General features: G+C 36.0%; 1 protein-coding gene across 5 annotated transcripts in view; it reads right to left on the minus strand.

Moving 5' to 3' along the window:
* CLCN4 (chloride voltage-gated channel 4) overlaps nucleotides 1-22,431 on the minus strand; it is a 115,643-nt gene that overhangs the window by 15,668 nt on the left and 77,544 nt on the right. For all 5 annotated transcript variants that reach the window (XM_074192478.1, XM_074192474.1, XM_074192476.1 and 2 more), the window contains one exon: nucleotides 12,107-12,323. In XM_074192478.1, the coding sequence (XP_074048579.1) occupies nucleotides 12,107-12,323 (217 nt within the window). The remainder of the gene's footprint in view (nucleotides 1-12,106; nucleotides 12,324-22,431) is intronic.

A 22,431-nucleotide genomic window follows, 5' to 3' on the forward strand; every position in this document is an offset into this window, starting at 1 on the left:
TTCTTTTAAGTAAATCATTTTCATACACATCAGTTCATTTGAACAGTCCTATGTGGTCAGAACCCACATTTTCATGAAGGGTCAATAATTCTTTACTCTCCAGATTCTTCTACCATGTTTTGTTTTGTTTTGTTTTGAAAATTATTTATTTTAAGGCAATGGGATTAAGTGACTTGCCCAAAGTCACACAGACAATCATTTAAGTGTCCCAGGATAGATTTGAACTCAGGTACTCCTGACTCCAGGGTCAGTGCTCTATCCACTGTGCCACCTACCCGCCCGCACTGTTTCAGTACATTAAACCCTTTATGTCTACAGATTAGGATTCCACTGGAAAACTAGCTTGGAAAAAACAAAAACAAACAAACAAAAAAAAACAATGAAAAGCAATTTGGAAACATGATGACACAGGATTATATTCCCTGCTCTGGGGAAGGGTCAAGATTCCTGGATCATCTAAGTTTAGGAGTTCTGAGTTGCAAAAGAGTTAGATTATTGAATGAGTGACCAAATCAATGCAGCACAAAGATAATGGGCTGCAAGGAACAAAGGTTGACTGGACTGCCACAAGAGAGATGAACAAGTCCAGTCAGAAAAAGGGAGCATATTAAACCTCCAAGCTGATCAAGAGTGAAAACAAATCATGAAAAGCTGCTGTATTCCCAGCCTGGGTGAGATAGGAAGACCTCTAAAAGAAGAAAAGGAGGAGAAATAGGAGAAGGAAGAAGGAGAACAATAACAAGAAATGGACTTTCATCTCAGACCAAGTTTCAGCCCCATTGGGGATCAAGTGATTTAATATAATTCCACATAAGTCACTACTTTCCGAGTCAATTTTCCAATCTGTAGTATAGGATAGAAAATGGATTAGATCCTTAATTGAACAGAAAAAAGACAACAGAACTGAGTCATAACATGGAGTTAGTGTGGTTTACTCTATTCTCACAATTTCATCGATGTCCAAGGAACTCAACAATCTCTCCCTCTAGTTAACCAGTACACTTTTCAACTTGAGCAACCCCAACCACCACAGGGGAAGCTGGATGGATAGACTTTCAGGTCTGACAAGAAGACTTATCTTCCCCAGTTCAAATCCAGCCTCAGACACTAGCTGTGTGACCCTGGGCAAGTCACTTAACCCCATTTATCTCAGTTTCCTCATCTGTAAAATGAGCTGGAAAAGGAAATGGCAAACCACTTCAGCATCTTTACCAAGAAAACCCCAAATAGGATCACAGATTGTTCTACATAACTAAAACAAATGAACCACAAAAAGGGCCCATACTTGATATTTTAAAATTAGGCTTGCCAAGAATACTCCAAATACCCAGACAGGACTGAAACACAACTGAACAAGAAAACATAAGGATAAATGATGCCTGCCCTGCATTGCTCTAAGAGAGTACCATCAGGATAAAAGACAAAACTAAAAACACAACCTAGAAAAAATGGAGCTATAGAAATACATCAAGTAGTAGTAGTAGTAGATCAAACACAGTGACAAAAATAGGTCAAACCAGCACCAAATTTCCCCACAGAATGTTCATCATTGCTAAGTGCTACAACCTAGACTTTATGCATAAACTATTTAGGGAAAACTTTCACATCTGGAATGAATGTCTCACTTTTCAACCTGGGGGACTAAAAAAAAAAAACTGGCACAAAAAACATAGGCCTGATTCAAGTAAACAAAACCAGTTCCAAAAATGTTTGTCAAAATATTGAAACAAGACACACCTAAGGCAAACAAGAAGCTCTTGATCTTTTTACTCATCCTTTTCAGTCTCCAAGATCTATTACTGCTGTTGAGAGACAACTCATCCTCCCCTACTTTCCCACCCCTCACCCCCATTTCAGGCCAAGAATGAATGTAATACTTGGACACAATAAGGCTCTAAACTCCAAAGGTTTATTACCTAGTTCAGTTTGTTTCTCAAGGTAACCCTTTTCTCTCCTCATCATCATCTTTTTCTTTGATTTAATCACTCTAGAAGTTCAATTTCCATTATAATGTCACCATTCCATTCATTTAAATGGAAGTGAAAACACACTAGATCTAGCCACTACCCAGAACCTTACTAAATAAGAGTAACTCTATAGACTTCAAAAGCTTCCGGCAGGCTTCCAACTATCTGTGGTTAGTTCTTATACTTCTTTAGTGGCCATATTTGAGTTACTGAATACTCAACTTAACTTGAAAGTCAAAGTACTCTGGAGAATTAGGTATTCCAATCTGTAATTGAGGGAGCTTGTGTCAGCTTTAGTAACAATTCACAAATAACCCCTAAAGATCTTCCTTGGGTCAACTCAAAAGCCTATATGGGTCTCAAATAATAATTTCCTTGTTTATTTGACTGTAGATACCCTTCCACAAGACAAGATGTGGCCTCTATCAGGTGATTCTCTTCTTACACATACAACCCTCAGGATAGCTTTAAGTTTTATCCACCACCTGAATTAAGGAGATGTTTCTAAGGTCCCAGAGTTTGGGAGTTTGCTCTTCAGGACAGTGTATAACATAACTCACTTGTACAAGCTTTTGGGGACTGACTGTAGAATCAGTGGGAAGATCTAAGTCACTATCATGGGAAAGGTACTGACCGGAATTGGGTCCCTACAAGATCTTGGAGCCCACAGGAGGATAGACATCTTGGCTATATTACTAAATTATGATGTGACCTTTCTGGTCTGCAGTCTCTTCCTACATAAAAAATAATTTTTTTCTGTGATTTCTTCTAATGGAGAGGTATTATTATAAATATCAACACTTGCCATAAGAATATTTTTTAATGTCTCTTCTTTGTTCTTCTGTATGGACTCAGTGACAGATTACGTTTGCCATTTGATAATCAGCCCATCTAAATACAAACAGACTAATCACCAGCAGGTTAAACATTATGTGAGGAATTCTTTGTTCATGCCAACCCCAAAATAAACACATAAAAAATTAATAGCTAGCATTATTATATGGTCCATGGCAACTCTCCTTGTGAAAATTACAAAATACTAAAAGGAAGTAGGGTGCTATGAACCACTGTTTAAAGATCATCTATAAATATTAATTTAACCTGTGTTCTCTAAGTCTGAAACCATTGTCCAAAGACCAATGATACACTTCTAGAGGAACAGAATCATGACATTCTATGTGAAATCATAAGATAGAGAAATTAGTTGATTATAGAATGACTTGCAACTATCCTCAAAAAGATGAAAGATGGTAAGGAAATTGTTTTTTTTTTTATGTACCCAAGGGCAACAAGAAATATCATGTCATGGTGCATTTGAATATTTTGCCATACAGTGCTCATGATAAACAGACAGAAAGACCACCATGAGATAGCTGTTTATGCAACAACCTCTTCTGAAGATGAAAAAGCAAAGAATTTCTAGGAAAAAACTGGATAAGATTCTCCAAACTAAGTCAATACTCATATAAGTCCTGGTAATTTCAATGGAAAAGTAAGCACAGGGAAAGAATGAAAAGTAGGTGGGAAAATATGGTTCACAATTTTAAGAGTCAGCATGACAGGGACAGAAAGCTAGTTTCAAAGCCAGAAATATGTAGGTTCAAGTCCTGTGACACATACTGACTGAATGAATCATTTAAGTTTCAATACTATAGATAATTTACTTACTACCAGCTGTAATAAAGTTTAAACTTCCATTGCTACAAAGGTTTCCAAGTACTAATAAAATCAGGGATGCCCCTTCTTTAAGCTGTTGTGTCACCACGATTTATAATTAAATAAAAGGCCAAAGGCTCACAGTTCATTCATACTCACACTGGCATATCATGAATATTTTCATTATATTATGAATAGGAATGGAAACAAAATATGAATTGGCATGGAAACCAAACTTTCTTTTTAAGGATTTGTTTTTAATATAAACATTTTATAATCAGTTATTTGTATATAGACAGCTCAACGACTAGTAGTTTGACCAATGACCAAAATCAAAGAAAACACAAAGATGAGGAACTCACCCTCCCCCATTCAATCAAAACAATTCCAACTTGACCTATTTAGGCAAGCACTATACTTTAAAATATGGGAAATGAATAAAAGTAAAAACATTGACATCTCAAATTATCCAATATAAAATTCACCAAAGGGAAGGAAAAAAGAGCCTAAAGACTACTTCAACAAAGAAAAAATTAGTCTGGGAGACAGAGACATGGCAGTCTAGCAGAAAAAAAATTTTTTAGGGAACAAACAATTCAAAAATCAATACAGAGGAAAATGAATGAAGATTGGGAACAGAATCACTTCATAAAGCAACAAAAAACATTGGGGTGAGAGTAAGAGACAACAAAAAAAACTTGATCATTTAGGTCCCAAGTTGGATAGAGGCTTCTCCCAGGGCATATAGATAAATCTGGAAGAAGATAACAAATACATACAAATTAGAACAGATTTGCCAGCATTTCTACAATGATCTCTTCTCATCACAAATCACAGAGAAGCCCACACAGTTAGACTATGGTTTCAGTTCTTAAGGTGCTAAGAAAAAAAAAGAACAAATAGAACTTAGGAAAATGAAGCCAAGAAGAGCATCTGGGTTTGATCAAAGGTATATAGAAGAAAAGTGTGCTGGTAGAGATAGGATTTTAAAAGAACCAAGGAATTAATTTTCCAAGTATGTCAAAGAGTGAAAGATTCCTGAATAATGAAAAACACTACAGATGATATTATTACCAGAGGAGGGAAAAATTGGTTTTGAAAATTATCAATAACTGCTGGTCCAGATACCTATTTTCACATCTTTCACATCTTCACGAGAATGGTTAAAGCACACAACAAGAATCAATGATCAATATATGAAAAGGGAACAAACAATTAGGCTTCTATGGGTGACCTTCCACAACAAAGCACATTTTTAGCCACAAGGCAATTGAAAAGTGAAGAGAATACAAGATCCTGTTATATTAACAGGTTTTAATTAAAAAAGCACTTGATTTGACAGAGTGAAACTTAGTCTAATTTTTAAAATCACCCCTGCAATACTAACTCCCTAGCATTTGTTAAGATCATTTAAGATTTCTTGATGATGCAATCACAGAGAAAACTTTGTTTCATTATCTTTTGGTTATCACTATTAAGGGAGACATTATACTCTCCAAAAGTATCATAGAGGACACTCTGCAGAGAGATCCAAATAGCTCTTTTTTATTGTTCTCTGGATGCTTCTGTTTGTGAGAAACACAGTACTTCATGTTCCAACCCCTACAACACTAATGAGTCTCCTCAATGAAATCCAGGTCCACTCCAATGAAAACAGCTCAACAATTCACACAGGAAAAACCAATTGGATGAAGAACACATACTGCAAAGCCTGGCTGCATAGCCCATGTTAGTCCAAGATTAGCAATATCTTGGATATGCACTATAGATAGATTGACTGTATCCCATAGAAGGGTGGACTAGATTGTATTTAGAAAACTGTTCAGCATTTTCAATGATCCCCGGTTACTCCTTGAAACAAAAAAACCTCGTCTTTACATCCCCAGTATTCTTTCAATAATGCAATATAGCTGCAAATAATGGAATATCATGATCTTCAAAGAATCAAATTTGGGAAGACCCAAAAGGAAATGACAAAATGTAAGAAGGTTTCAAAAAGGCTACAGAAACAATGACTTGCATGCAAAATGACGATATACATAATTAGCTATTTATTGTCATTTTATAATGGAGATTCACAGTTACATAGATAACTCTCTTCTAAACTATAATCTACTTGAAAATACTCATGTTATTTGTTATTTTCAGAATATAAAAGGCAAGATATACTTGACTAGAAATAGAGATGGACCAGTCATGGCAAAAACAAAGGATATGTGTTGTACTTCTTAGTCACAATATATTAAAAAATCCAGAGAAGCCTCTATTATGTTGGATAATTCAACCATGAAAGATACATGGAAATACACTTATGGAAATTACACAGAATAGAAAGGCATGAATGGGATAGAATGTGTGCTTGTGGGGAAGTATGGGGGAGAAGGGAAGGGAAAATGAGAAAAAGTAGATCATCATTTATTTAATTATGGATCTATTCAAACACAGAAACATGATTATGTATTTAAGGTCTAAATTTTGGATTACCGCACACAAAGAATGAAGATGTACATCAATTCTTCAACTTTTTTTTATATGAGTTTTTAATATGAAGCTTGGTTTTATAGAAAAAACTCTGGTCTGGTCATCAGGAAACCTAAATTCTATTCCTAGTAACTAGATGCATAATATTAGGTTAAGTCATTTTCCCTTTCTATGGTCTTGGTTTATCCAACTGTAAAATTATGAAATTGGGAAGGAAGGTAAGAGGAAAGAGGAGAGTTGGGATAGAGTTCCAAAAATTTAAAAAGGAAAACCAGAAGGAATCACGAACAGAAAGGATATCTCTGAAAGATACAAATTTAACCATATATACTTAGTCACTTAACCCTGTTTGCCTCAGTTTGCTCATCTATAAGATGAGCTGGAGAAGGAAATGGCAAACCACTCTACCAAAAAAATCCAAATGGGGTCACAAGGAGTAGAACATAAATGAACAAACACTGAACAATGATAAGATTAGAGGTGATAAGCTTAAACTGGGAGATATATCTCATTCCAAGAAGAGCAGCAAATGCAAAATGAAGTGTTTAGACCTGTGATTTCATTAGTAAAGAGAACTTCAAGGCAAGGGAAACATTGAACAATTTAAGTCAGGACCTTTTCTGAAATTTATAGTCTTTGAGTCTACAAAGAAAAGTTTCTCTCAAGAACTAAGGAGTTAGTAAGGTGACTGGGCAGGTTCACACAAGTCTTCTTGGCTTTGAGGCTAGCACTGTATTATGTAATTCTACTTCTTCCTCAAGTTACATAGTGAAATCACAACATTAGAGACATTGTCAATAGCTGATGTTAAAAAAGTCCTTAAGTGCTAATGAAGATTTAGGGAAGGACAATGAAAAAGTTGGAGGTTGCTATGAGATTAAACAGCAGTCCCCTAAACAAAAAAAGGTCTGATGCCAAAAAAAATTTCTTTCATCCCTCCCAGTCCTATTCACCACCAATGCAAGGGCTACCATTACAAGATTTTGCTGTTTTGCTTTTTTTTTAAAGGCAAGCATAAGCTTCACTGATGAAATATCAAACTAATAAGGGCTCCTTCACTTCAAAACTCTGATGTTGTTTCTTCCCTCCTTCAAGGAAGCCTTCCTTAATTATTGCATTTAACTGAATCTATCTCTTTAATGCTTCTCATTCTCCTTTAATTTGTCTCTTTTTCTGGGCTTTCTTTGTACCACTCTTTCCCAGAGCACTGTTCAATGAGTGTTGAAAAGATCTAAGGCAAATTTGTTTTGATAAGCCACTGCTGACCACTGTTTGCCAGTGGAAAAAAAAAACACCTATGACCCACAAACCAGTTCCTACAAAGCAAATGTGAATCAGCTTTTGACCCCCTTCTTCCCCAAAATAACATCAAAGAAGCAGTCATGTGTCTGAACCTATTTTTAAAATGTCTCTTTGAAAATGTTGCCTCAGTGCCACAAAAAGAAAGAGATATCCAAGACTGCAAAATCATTTCAGTGATTTATCTGTCCACAGCAGTGTGAGTCCAAGCTCGAAAAGGAAAGTCCATCTCAAAGAAAGAAGGCTGTTCATTTCTGCTCTTTGGGTAAAGAGGATGGCAAGCCCACTCTGGCAAGAGACAGGATACCCTAGTTGGTTTAAATTGAGAGTCAGCAGGCTCAATCCTTCCCAACTATCAATTCAAGTAAATGGAGCACAGTCTAGTTAACAGGTTCTACTCCACTAAGAATAGTTTATCTTTGGATTTGCCTGAAAAGGTTAAATGGAATCACACAGCCATTTCACCTCCTGCCAAGAGCCTTGGGGAATTACCTTTCTCTCATTTTAGCTTTCTCAATTTTCTTCAGGGAAACCTAACACCACTCACCTCTTTTGCTATAGACAGGCTCCCAGGCTGTGGAGTTTGGAGGGCAAAAGGCCACAGTCTTCACACCCGTACCAGCTTGTGTCTATGGTGGGTCTGCTAATTCTATTTGTGTCTTTCCCTAATGACTCTGGGTATTTGAAGACACAGCTGAAGGCCCCTTTTCAGCCTTGCTCCCCATCTTCCAGCTGCCTGCACTCCCTCTCCCCATCATATCACAAACTAGGTGATTCTGACATTTGAAGATCGTTAGCAATTTTCAGCAGGGAAGGCACAAAGGGAAGGAATGAATATGAAGAGTGAGCATGTTTGAGACATGCCTAACCTGGCTGGAAGCCCAAGGAGATGAAAGTCCCTAGCAAATAAGGATATCTTGCCAGCACTAACATATCAGCATCTGTGTTTGTTTAAAAAATACAAGAGAGAGTGTGCTTTTGTTTTCTCACAGAACATTCGGAGCCAATTTGTGTCCCTAGATCTTCACATGAAACACTCTTGGGAGCCAATGAGTTGTGAGAGAGTATTAAGGGCAGAATTTCCTGACTAAATTGGAAATTCCAATGATAACTGACATCTAGTTTTTTATGTATTTTTTTTAAATGGCTAAACTGCTATAAACTTGAAATGCTATGGGTGACCACATTGGTATTTATTCTGCATAGTATTCCAGAGCATTGGAAATTCAAGTAGGGGAAATCTACTTTAGATACTGTCTTGGGAAATGGACTCCAGAATCAAGGTCAAGTACTTGCATTCATTAAACATTTATTGCATATCCTTGATATGAAAGACATACATAGTATGGTATATGAATATTACTAAGACACACAGTCCCTGCCTTCAAAGAACTTACAGTCTAACAGAGTTCATCATTTACTATAGGAAAGGACTGACAAGTAATGAATTATCAGTTCAATACTTATCCAGGCCTAGTAACAGAAGCTTCCAATTCATTCTGGTCAATACTGGGCTCTGGGGTCCTTTTAGCTTCCTCAACTATTCTTTTTAATCTGCCTTTCTAATAGGACCCAGAAGAATACAGGGTCAACAATGGATCATCAAGAGAACAAATAACTTTAATGTCCATCTCAATCTTTACCCTAAAAGCAAAAATACCATCTGGCAATTTTTACAATCAAAGACACCAGATTGTTTGGTGGGTCCAGCGGGTTAGCATTTGGAAAAGTTGGGTAGTTTCTAAGCAGCTTGAATCCACAGCTGCTTAGGAGAGAGAGAGAGAGAGAGAGAGAGAGAGAGAGAGAGAGAGAGAGAGAGAGAGAGAGAGAGAGAGAGAGAGAGAGAGAAAGAGAGAGAGAATGAATATATATACTTTACCCACCATCAAAGAATACCTGATTTCCCAGAAATCGAAAAACCTTCACAATACCTTTATCAAGGACAGCACAAGATGACCTCAGAGGTCCTTCCAAATTTGACAGTTATGACCCTAAACTCTCCCCATATCCAATCTATCATCAGTGTCTACCATGATATATTTCATAATGACTTTCCTCTATTTTCCTCTGCAAAAACCATAATCCAAAGGATTCTGTTCTCATCCTTGAAAAAATACAATTGTCTCTTAGTTAACAAGGTAGGCAATATCTTTCCACCCTACGTACAAACTTCCAGAAGAATTTTTCTCTAACACAATTACTTTGCTTTTCAAGAACCTATAATAGTCCCTTATTCTTTTAACTTTCACTTTATCTTATATCTGCCATTAATTTGGTATCTGTCACTTAATGAACATGTTCCCTCATTTTCTTCATCTGTCAGAGAAAGATAATAGCTTTCTTTCTGTTTCATAGTGTTATCATAAGGATGAAATGAGCTAATTATGTGTGAAAGTGCTTTCAAAAAAGTAGCAATAATAATAGCTGACATTTGCATAGCACTTTAAGATTTGCAAAATGCTTCACATTAAAAATGAAGTGCCATGTAATATGTTACTATCATCATTATCACCATTATTATTCTAGGAGGCTTTGCCTCCAGTCTCCCTCCCCACATTTCATTTTATGCATACCACATAGAATTATGAAAAGTAGTTGGTATGGCCGATACCAGCTTTGGAGTCAGGAAGAAATGGGGTTCAAGTCCTTTTCAATATATTCACTGTATGCCTGCAAACTACCCTCTAACTACAAGTTACATATCAATTTTTGATTTTGCATAAGTTGTGCAATTCATAGGATCACAGTACCACACTCAAGAGTTTTCAGACTCTGAATTCTCTATTCCAGTGAAATCATAGATCTAGAAAAAAAATTCATGCTTATAGAATGACATTGTAATAGCTGCATGATATTCCATAAAATGATCTATCAGCTACTAGAATAATACAAAAGGTAGTCCTTTGTTAATTACCCTAATTTAAAATGTGGTTTCTAAAATCATAGCAATTTTTCCATTATGTTTAATAATGCACAAATAAGGATAGCTAGAGAACTGAGTTTATGGTTGTTTTGGGAGTGGGCAGAGCACAGCTGATTCCTCTTTGGACTCAAATTCTTATGAAATAAAATCTTTCAGATATCTCCTACTTTCAGAACACAGTAGGGATGAGTGAAGGAAAAAGTATCCTTTTCAAAGCTGGTTTATTTCAGGACTTATGAGATATTATTTATAGTCTGTTGTTGAGTATATTTTCATTAATTGCTCAAGTAGTTGCATTCACATCCAAACCACCCATAGAAAGAAAAAATAACACTTGTGAGAAGACACGCTCACTGCTCAAAGTAGGATGCCAAGTGATTATTCTTCCTCTGCCCCTGACCACAGTCAAATGCAGTACAAATCATGTAAGTCTCTGTCTCACATTTCTCAGTTCTTAAAAAGGACTGTTATGTGAACAGAGCCCTTAGAAACTGTCTCTTCCATCACACTGGAACAGTTCCCATCACCACCCCCACCCCTTCCTTTCTACTCTCACCCCCATTGTTTTTTGTTTTTGTGTCTCTTGATTATATTTTCAAACTGGCACCACCAGATGTCTTCCAGACATCTCTCGATACATGTCCTATAAGTATCTTAAACTCAATATGACCTAATCAGATCTCTCTTCTGACTCTAAATCATCCCTCCCTACAGACTTGCCGGCTTCTGTTTGGGGTGTCACCCTTTTGCCAGCTACCCATTTTCACAACTTCAACTCTTCCCTCTCCCTCCATAGCTAATCAATTGCCCAATCTTGTTGATTCAACTTCCATGGCATCTCCTGCCTCTCACTCCACTCACTCCCTCATCACCGCTTATCTGAACTGTTGAAATAAAAAATAAACAAGTATTTATTGCAGACCTATTATGTGTCTGACCCCATGCTAAATGCTTTATAAATTATCTCATTTGATTCTCACAACAAAGGAGGTACTCTTATATTATATTCATTTATTGAAGGAAACAGGCAGACTAAGGTTAAGTGACTTGCCCAGGATCACACTGCTAGTAAGTGTCTTGAGACCCAATTTGAAATCAGGTCTTCCTGGCTTCAGGCCCAGATTCCATCCACTGTAGCAGATTAGACAGGATACTAGTAATAGACTATCTCTATAAGACTCCAAGCTTTTATCATTACTATCCTCCAACATATTTTTCCATACAATTCTAAAATTCATCTTCCTAAAGGAAAAGTCTGACAGCATCATGCTCCAGTTCAAGTATCTTTGTGGCTTTCTAAGATAAAAGTACAAATTCCTCAATTAGGTATTTAAATTCCTCCAATAATCTGGTCTCTGTCCATTTTTCCAGACTTTTTTTTTGTTTTTACTTCCCTTCTTATACCTCTACATCCGAGTCAAATTGGTCTATCCTTTATTCCCTCAACTAATTGTATCTCCTCCCTCTGTCTTTGCTTGATCTGCCTCACATGCTTTAAATGTATTTCCTTCTCATCTCCACTTCTTAGAATCCTCAGACTAGATGCCTCCTCCCATGTCCTGATCTCCCTAGTTATTATTGCTCCCTGCCTCCTCAATTTTTTTGTATGCAATTAACTGTTGTATATAAGGCTCCTCAGTGGAATGCTAAAATTCTTCAAGGTAAGGTATGTTTTTCAGTTTTGCCTTTGTATTATATCAGTGCTGAGCACAATGTCTTATACATAGGTAGGCTTTTAAATACTAATTAAAATTGAAGTCAAGCCTATTGTTCTACTTACCCACTACGAGTTACCAGGCATTGCCGGAGCCCCAGTTTCCGAAAGATGTCCACCACTGTCTCCATGGGGGTGTGATCAGTGACCGTGAAAGGGCTCAGGTTGAGAATGCGCCTCAGTTTCAAGGGATGAGGGCTATTTGCAGGCAGTTCAGGGGGCTCTTCAGTGAAATACATGATGGAATTACTCACGATACCATCCTGCCGCTGCCTGGCGTTTTCTAGGCAATGAGAACAGAAGGCCAGTTAGAATAAACAGCAAAAGGAAAAGAACCTATATGTTTTAAAAATTATTAGAACAAGGATGGCACTGTGGATAGAGCACTGGCCATGGAGTCAGGAACATCTGAGTTCAAATTTGGTCTCAGACAATAGTTACCTAGCTGTGTTGTGTGACTGGGCAAGTCACTTAAACTCACTGGCTTAAATAAATAAAATTTTTAAAATATTTAAAAATTTATTAGAGCAGCTCTCTTTGTGATGGTAAAAAACTGGAAATTGCAGAGAGACCCATCGTCAATTGCAGAATGGCTCAACAAGTTGTGGTATATCATTGCGATAGGATACTATTGTGCTATAAGAAATGATAAATTCAATGATTTTAGGGAAAACATGGAAAGATTTACATGAAATAATGAAGAGTGAAAAGAGCAGAACCAACAGAATGTTGCATATGGTAATAGTAATTTTTTAAAGAACAACTTTAAATAATTCATTTTGATTATTATAAATACCCAAATTAACTATTCATATGAAAGATGCGATTTGCATCCAGAAAAAGAACTGATAAATAGAAGTATGAATAGAATAATTTTACATATTTGTATCTATCTCTCTATCTATATAGATACATACACAGATTTGTGTCTAATGGTAGGTTATCTGTAGGGCAGGGGGTGGGGAGGAAGAAAGGAATAAAAGGGGCAGGGAAAAGAAATTTACATGGTAAATTTATTGGATATTTTAAAAAATAACCAATGGTACATAACAGATTTGCAATTTCATGTGCAATCATCTTTTCTATTAAACTAAGTTATGGAAATGCTCATTTTATTCTATAAATTAAAAATAAGATGCATTTAAAAAAAGAATAAACAGCTACTCTGCCAGTCTAGCAATTATAACAATCAGAATTATATACCAGGAGCTTCCTATCTTTCATAAATTAACATATACAAATTCCTTTACTATAAATACAGGCCTCAAAAATATCCTTGAGAACTCAACAAATAAACTGCACTGAGAGCAGAACATTATTGTAGACAAATTTCTGTTTAAGGTGTCACAATTTTAATAATCACCTAGATTTATAGCTCCAGAGATGTATTTAGCTCTTCCCTCTCCACCCATATTTGGCTTTTTAAAAATATTTTACTTATTTTGAGTTTTACAATTTTCCCCCTAATCCTACTTCCCCCCCACCCCCCACAGAAGGCAATTTGCCAGTCTTTACATTGTTTCCATGGTATACATTGATCCAAATTGAATGTCTACACCCATATTTGATCAGTTGCCTAGGCTTACTGATTCTGTTTCCATGACATCTTTTGCCTCTATCCCCTTCTTTCCACTCACAAGGCTACCCCCTCTATTTGGGTTCTCATTGCCTCTTACCTGGACTATTGAACCAGTTAGATAGGAAAGTAGAAAGAGCCAGGAAGGGTTGGAGTTCAAATCCAGTCTATGATACTTACTAGTTATGTGATACTGGGCAAATCATTTGATCAATTTGTCTCAGCTTCCTCAATTGTTAAATGATAGTAATAATAGCATCTACCTCACAGGATTACTCTTCCTACTTCCCTCCTTCCACAATGATCCCACTAATAAAACTATGCTCCATAAATATTTAAGAATAACATTGTAATAAATGCAGCCAATCTAAATTCTAGTAATCTCCAAATTACATGGAATTAAAGGCTTTCAAAATACTGTATAGAGCCCGAGTAGAAAAAAATCAAAACCACATGTGCCTGGGATGAAATACATATCTCCAGTCCTCCCATGATGTTAGAATTGTCCCAGAGATGCTTTCAGTGCACCTAGAAAAGATGACACTTGATTCCAATATTTTATTCAATTGCAAAAAAAAAGCAATCTTTTTTATGTACCTGCATAATAAATAATATGTCAAATATTAAATAGAAGAGACTAATAACAGGATAGCCAAGATTATTTTAACTACACTGAAAAGGAGAGGGGAGGGGGAATAGCAGTAAGAATAATATTTTAAGGTTTGCAAAGTACTTTTCATATATTACCTCATTTTAACTTCTCAAAATAGGGAGAAAGGTACAATTATTTTCCCCATTTTATACAAGATGAAACAGAGTTTCTTGCCCAATTAGTCAGTATCTGAGGCTGGGCTTGACCTAATTTTTCCTAACATCAAGTCCATCACTCTATACTCTACGTTTCTTTCCCCAGAATCTTATTGCACAAAGATGTGCAATAAGAACAAACTGAACATTTTTTTAAAAAGTTTTTTGGGTTTTTTTTTTACAAGGCAATGGGGTTAAGTGGCTTGCCCAAGGCCACACAGCTGGATAATTATTAAGTGTCTGAGGTCGGATTTGAACTCAGGTACTCCTGACTCCAGGGTCAGTGCTCTATCCACTGCGCCACCTAGCCACTCCCAAATTGAACATTCTTAATGAGGCAGGCTCCACGACACAAGTGCCACCACAGATTCAGAATGCAGATTGGCCTTTCAAAGGTTCTAATACATGTCACTGCTCCTTTGTGTGGGGCAGGGTAAACCTAGGCTTCCTAACAGAGACAGAGGATTGGTTCAAAAGTACCCAGTTACTATTAATTTTAAAATGATACCTGTCAATTACAAATGAATTTGCATTTTCACAATGCTGAATGAGAAGGCCGAAACCAAACTTGCCTCTATGTACAGAACTCTTAAGTCTAAAAACCATTATCTCCAAAGGGGAAGATGTCTCAGAAAAGACAACATTTTTCTCTTTTGTTTTGGGTTTTTCCTATTTTTTAAAATGAGTCAATTCTTCGATTTAAGTAAAATAATAGTCGTAATAATTAAAAATACCCTACTTTTTCCTCTGCTGAGAACTCAGAGCTCATTAGATACAACTTAATACAAAACACAATACGTGGGCTGAAAACTTTAAGTGAAAAAAAAATATGAAAAACTCTATTGGTCTCAACAGTGAATAGGAAAAGGTTAGAAAAGATGTATGATGAGATTTGCCCTAAGAATGGTTCCAGATCTGTTATAAATCTCTTCTCTTCTCACACACTATTATTCACCTATATTTGTGTTTGAAAGAATAAGACTACAATAATGTCCTCTGTGGCCTTTCACTGCAATACACTACTCTAATGGAAAACTAGTAGCATTTGGGATCACACTGAGATGGGGGTGGAGGGAAGAAGCCCTAGTTAAAATAGAAACAGAAGGCTGGCCTGCAGAGCAAACGCCTTCAGATGATGGGGCCCACTCTGGTAACATCAAAAAGGATGAGATTCAATCAGAAATACACTGACTGAGGTCTATCTTTTCAAAGATCTATATTGTATTGAGAGCTTCTTTGCTGAATCAAGACTTTTCTCTTTTTTTAGTGATTTTACAAAAATTTTCAATGCACTTCTCTATGCTCTTGTCTTCAAGCTGATGATTCTTCCAACATAACATTGCATGTTTCTAGCATTTTAATACTTTACTATATATTTTAATCAGAAGCTTCAAATACACACCAAATGCCAATCCAGAATTATGTATACTAATTTATCCAATTGCATATTGGATGTAAATATAGATGAATAAGAAAACTAATAAACACATTTAAACTAGAACTGAATCAATATACATAAAACTAGTGAATAAGAACCTCTAAATATTTTCCAAAATGAATGTGGACAGAACTGGATGTGAAAACCTAGTCTAATATTGAGTAAATCATATCTACCAATATTTGGATAAGTTAGCTCTCAATTTTCATGTTGAATAATATCCTGGAAGGAACTCAACCAAAGATCCCTGAGTGCTCACTGCCAATAGTAATTATAGACAATATGGAATTGAGACACAGTGGCAATCATATAGATTTTTGTATGGATACCTGACATAGAGCAATAAAGGTTAATCCTGCCATTACAAACTGTTATCCAGAGCTGTTGAAGACCAAGGATGTTTGAACTGGAGAATAGGAAAGGAGGCAAGTTAAAAAAAAAGTCTTATTTCCCAGGTGCACCAGGGAAAGCTCAGTGTTAGAAGCTTCTTAATTCACATGGTCTAACAATTACTTTAGAAATGTACTAGAAAGAGCTAAAAAAAAAAAGATTAAAAAAGACAGTTTTTGGTTTTTGTGTTGTTTTAACATAAATATGGGAAAGCCTCCATCAAAGTCTTACTCTATAGCTTCACCAGAGTAAAGATGATGTTAGTTTCTTGAAAATTATGCTAGCAGAGTCAACTGGAATAATCTACCTAACTGGAAAGGCAAGTTCAGGACTGGTGATGCTGGAGACAATTATATTTTTGTTACACAAGGACCAGTCTAACTGAGTTTGGGGAATTCATCTCTAGGTTGACTCTAGAAAGTCAGCTATAATGTACAGAATTTTTCTAGTCATTGGAAATCTTACAGACCATTTTCTGCTTACAAAGAGTTTGTGATCTGCATGAGAGAAAGCCCCTATATCAACCATACGACATGTCACTGAGGTACGAAAGAGGATAGAATTGTTTATCCCTGGAACTCAGCTTTGGGGTTAAAATCATTGTCAGTCTCATTTTTATCATGGCCATTCAGGAAGAAAGGAAATGAGAGTAAACTTAAACTTCAGGGTTCAGAGTTTATAGAAGAAAATATGCTGTGGGTTTTCCTCCTCAAAGCATTGGCTAATAAATATACAATATGTGCATCTTCCATGTGAAAAAACAAACAGCAACCTTGTCTCTTGTACACACTGAAGTCATCTGTTTAAATGGATAGTGAAGATGCATGCATTGGCTTGAATAAACTTGAATAAGCTTGAATAAGACTTTATTAATATCTGACCCACAAACACTAAACAGGTGGCAAGAAGCTGCAATGTACAGTTTATACACAGTGTGCTGTACATCACAGAGCCAGAGAGCGCACGCGTACACGTGCGCACACACACACACACACACAGCACCCTGAAAATTATCACTGGATGGCATTTAAGGGTATGCAGAATGAATAATGTTGTATTATTAGTCTTTCTTGTTTGTTAATTTAATTTTTTCCAGAATGCTGGACTGGTCTCAGGCAGTTTATTTAAAAGGGTCCAGACCTATACAAGATCCAAGAAGGAAGGAGTTGACATTGTGGCTTTGTCAACTCTCCTCTCTATTCTCATTTTTGTTTACTTCATCTGAAAAACAGATGTGCCTAGCAGACAGAGTAGAGGGCCTGGAAACCAGAAGATCTGAAATACAATCCTGAGTCTACCAGGGAACTTTTTAAGTGATCTGTTAGTTACAATATTTGTAAAGAGAGCACCATTGTTTAAAAAAATGTCATTATTTTTTCTTTATTATATATACCACCACAAATAATGATAATAATGCTAATGTGGCTTTCATGTATACCATAAAGATGAAAATTAGCAAACTCATTGAACATCATCCTATTTAATTTTCAAAGATTTAAATTTATTTAAAGAATGTTTTATGTTTCCATAATTGACTGAATCTGTGTGTATAAACTGTAGGACTTTTGAAATTTGCCTATGTTGCAAATCCAAGTACAATTTATTCTACTAATTGCTAATTGTGACTTGTAATATCAGTTGCTATAACTAATTAGGCAAATAATTATCTTGAATATTTAAAATATAAACAGAATAATTCATGAAATTGTTAATTGTTCTTCCCTGATTCCCTAGGGGGATCTTAACTAGAAAGAATCATTTGTCGTAACCCTATCTAAAAATTTATGAGGATTTCCCATAGAATTCAAGGTATAGTTCAATAAATGGAAAAAGTATGCTATAATTATAATAGAGATCTAGTGCATATACAGACCTTATCAGTTTGCTCAGATAGTATGTCTTCTTGAAGAAAACACAAGAGGGCTGTTTTTGGAAGAATTATTATGACATCTGAGGGAAGTCCTCTAAGAAGACTGTGGGACAAGTGTGGAATTCTATAATTGGATTTGGTGGGCTCATCACATGGTTGGGAAGTTTTTTTTTTGATTGACTAAATATACAAAATTATCAGCATCTTCAAAAGAGACTGGTGTTCATTGTGGTCACAATCTCTTTTTTGTTGCAATGGGGTCTGGGGGAACTAGGTGACCCTTTCTATGGGACAGACTATATGGAAAGGGGAAGGGCCTTAGAGTCTTTTCCCTTTGAGACAGTATGGTCCTCAAGAAATGGAGCCAGCTTGACCTTTTTTTTCATTCTTTTCTATTCTAAGTATAGGAAGCAGAGTCTCTAACAACAGGAGACAGAGGCTGGAGAAATCCAAAAGATGGGATCTAAGCCAGGTTTTATAGAAAATCCAACATCTATTTGCCAGTCAAGAAAACGCTCATCAAAAATGACCTCCTTGGGGTGGCTAGGTGGTGCAGTGGATATGAGCACTGGCCCTGGAGTCAGGAGTACCTGAGTTCAAATTTGATCTCAGGCACTTAATAATTACCTAGCTGTGTGGCCTTGGGCAAGCCACTTAACCCCATCGCCTTGCAAAAACAAAAAAACAAACAAAAAAAAAAAACCCAAAACAAAAGGACAACCTTGTATAAAACCTAAAAAAAAAAGGGGGGGGGTGGCTAGGTGGCCCAGTGGATAAAGCATCAGCCTTGGAGTCAGGAGTACCTGGGTTCAAATCCGGTCTCAGACACTTAATAATTACCTAGCTGTGTGGCCTTGGGCAAGCCATTTAACCCCATTTGCCTTGCAAAAACCTAAAAAAAAAAATGACCTCCTGGCCCCATGCAGATGACTGAGAACTCATCCAGTAGTGATGCAATCTTTGGATGTGAAATTGGTGAGAACAATGCTATGATCGATCTAAGCTAAGTTTTGGGTTTATTCCATCAAAAAAAAGTGAGCTGGTGTAGGGAGGGATATGCCTTGCAGATTTTATTGGAAATACTTCCAAGTTTGTTCTTGCTGATTTTGAAGTAAATATCCCTTTGGAAAAGTTACATAGTGAGAAGCAGTTAATGGAAACTGGGCTACTAGTCAATGGCTCCCTGATAAAGGGAGAAGGACTAGCTAGTAAGAAGAGGGATACCCCATAAACTCTTCAGGGTACCTGAGAACTGTGAGGAAACTATAGCTGTCCTGCCCTGAGAATGCAATCAGAATAAATAAATAAATGTGTGTGTGTGTGTGTGTGTGTGTGTGTGTGTGTGTGTGTGTGTATACACATAACAAAGACAGAACATTCACACTTAATCAGAAGACATGAAATCCAATCATGACTTTGCTACTCATTACCCATTTGTCTTTGGGCACTTTTATTTTATCTTCCCTGAGGCTCAAATCCTTCATTTGTAAAATGGGAATACTCAAGATCTTTTCCATTCTAAATCCAATGACACTCTAATTTTATAAACAGGACAGTCTGAACCTATATTGATAAGATGAAAACCCTAAGCCCTATAAACCCCAAGTCATATGAACCCACAAAGGAAAAGAAATAAAACCGTATCTTGAATTAGTTATAAAAATGCTTCAGAGACTTTTCAAGAGACTGGCCTTGAAAACTATTTATAATGGAGACCAATATGTACAAAAATATTTCTAAGTATGGCAAAGAATTGGAAATTATGAGGAGTGCCCATCAAATGGTAAATGGCTAAACAAGTCATGGTATAGAATTATAACGAAATACTGTTTTGCTGTAATAAGCAAAATGCTCTCAGAGAAATCTGGAAAGACATGAACTGATGCAAAGTGAAATGAACAGAACAAGGAGATTGTTGTACCTGCATACAACAAAACTGCAAGACTGTAACTGTATTAAATATTCTCAGCAATGCAATGATCCAAGACAACTCTGAAGGACTTATGATTAAAAAAAATGCTATCTACCCCAAAAGAAAGAACTGATGGAATCTGAATATAAAATATTTTTAGCTTTATTTTTCTTGGGTTTTTATTTGGTCTATGTATTCTTTTACAACATGGCTAATATGGAAATTTGCTTTGCATAACTATGTTGTAAAATGGGAATACTCAAGATCTTTTCCATTCTAAATCCAATGACACTAATTTTATAAAAAGGACAGTCTGAACCTATATTGATAAGATGAAAACCCTAAGTCCCATAAACCCCAGCATCTTCAAAAGAGACTGGAGTTCATTCTGGTCACAATCTCTTTTTTGTTGCAATAGGGTCTGGGGGAACTAGGTGACCCTTTTTATGGAACAGACTATATGGAAAGGGGAAGGGTCTTAAAGTCTTTTCCCTTTGAGACAATATGGTTCTCCACATTGCCTTCTCAATGAGGGGGGTTGGGGAGAAAGGAGAAAATGTGGAATTCAATTTTAGTGCTAAATTAATGCTAAAAATTGTTGTTACATATAACTGAGGAAAAATAAAATACTAAAAACAAGAAAAAAGAAAAAACCATAATTTTTTTAAAAAGTCTTTATACTATAGGAGGAGAGACAGAATCCTGGTCCTTTGCATATCATGCATGATTGTGCTAAAATTGGTGTGAGGAAAACCTAGATCTGAATCCCAATTCTATCACTAAAATAGAAACCACTTAACCAAAATGTCAGTTCTCTCATCTGTAAAATGGGTCAAATCATATGTTTAAAACTTTTCTCATATACTAGTAAAATGAGAGATTTCTCAATATTTCCTAGTTGTGTTGAAGCCCTTAAGTTTTTTAAATAATATTTTATTTTTCCCCAATTGGATGTTAACATAATTTTTTTAACATTTGTTTTTTTTAAGATTTTCTTTTAATGAGTTACTCTTACTGGAGAGGTAACTCCAATAATTGTTAAATGACCACTTAGCATGGATATTCTAAATATGAGATCCTTTTTTTTTCTGATGTGGGTTTGACAAGATATCTGAAGTCCCTCCAAAATCTAAAATACCTATACTCAAAAAGATATCCACAATTGTAGGATATTAACTTTCTCCTTTATACCTGAGCAGGTAGACTTTTTCCTGTCTATCTCTACAGTTTAAGAAGACAAGCATTTATGATTGCTTAGGTAAATACTACTACTCCCTTCTTCTAGGTTATTACCTGTCTGACTGAAAGCATAAAAACACTGTTTACATTTACTTTTGTTATCTACGGACATTCCAGACATTGCTACCTAGAGAGCAATCAGTTCATGAACCTGAATTGCTTCTCTAACAATTTGATGACAATTACTATTTACCATTTGATTACAGGAATGTTTTTCAACAATAATTAGACAGTAGTTTCTATGCAGGTGCCTGTTCAGCTAGACAATGGGAAGCTGATTCATTGATATTTATTACTTTAGTTAGATTTTTTTCAAATTGTACCTTCTGCTTAAAAGTTCTTAGAGAGGCTTAATGTTTAAAAAGGACATATGATTAAAATATTTATGAACAAACACAGGCTCCATTTAAAGAGAACAGAATTATAATGCAATTCTATACTTATCCCTACCATATAAAAAGGATTTCTTTGGTCAGAAAAGGAGAATAGTAGAATCAAATAGGGATGATCTGGGACTGGTATATCATACCAAAGGGAGAATATATAGAATTATACAAAGATGCAGATGATACTAACCTTTCACACATAGTGAAGTTCTAAGCAGACAAGAATAAAATGATAGAATGATCTTATAAAATGCTAAATGAACTAAGAAAATGGCAAATCCAACTTAATAAATTCACGCTAATGAAGGAATGAATATTATAGTGCTCTATGCATATTTGTATTATCAAAAGGACATTTGTTATGGCTTAGCAAACTGTGGTATATGTATGTCATGGAACACTATTGTTCTATTTAGAAACCAGGAGGAATGGGAATTCAGGGAAGCCTGGAGGGATTTGCATGAACTGATGCTGACTGAGATGAGCAGAACCAGAAAAACACTGTACACCTTAACAGCAACATGGGAGTGATGTTCAACCTTGATGGACTTATTCATTACATCAGTGCAACAACCAGGGACAGTTTGGGGCTGTCTGCAAAGGAGAATACCATCTGTATCCAGATAAGGAGCTGTGGAGTTTGAACAAAGTGCAAGGGCTATTCCCTTTAATTTAGAAAAAAAAACAGATATCTTATTGTCTGATCTTGTTACCTCTTAGACTTCTCTTCTTTAAGGATATGATTTCTCTCTCATCACACCCAATTTAGATCA

Source organism: Macrotis lagotis, chromosome 6 (genome assembly GCF_037893015.1).
Source record: "Macrotis lagotis isolate mMagLag1 chromosome 6, bilby.v1.9.chrom.fasta, whole genome shotgun sequence".
In the NCBI taxonomy this organism is placed as follows: domain Eukaryota; kingdom Metazoa; phylum Chordata; class Mammalia; order Peramelemorphia; family Peramelidae; genus Macrotis; species Macrotis lagotis.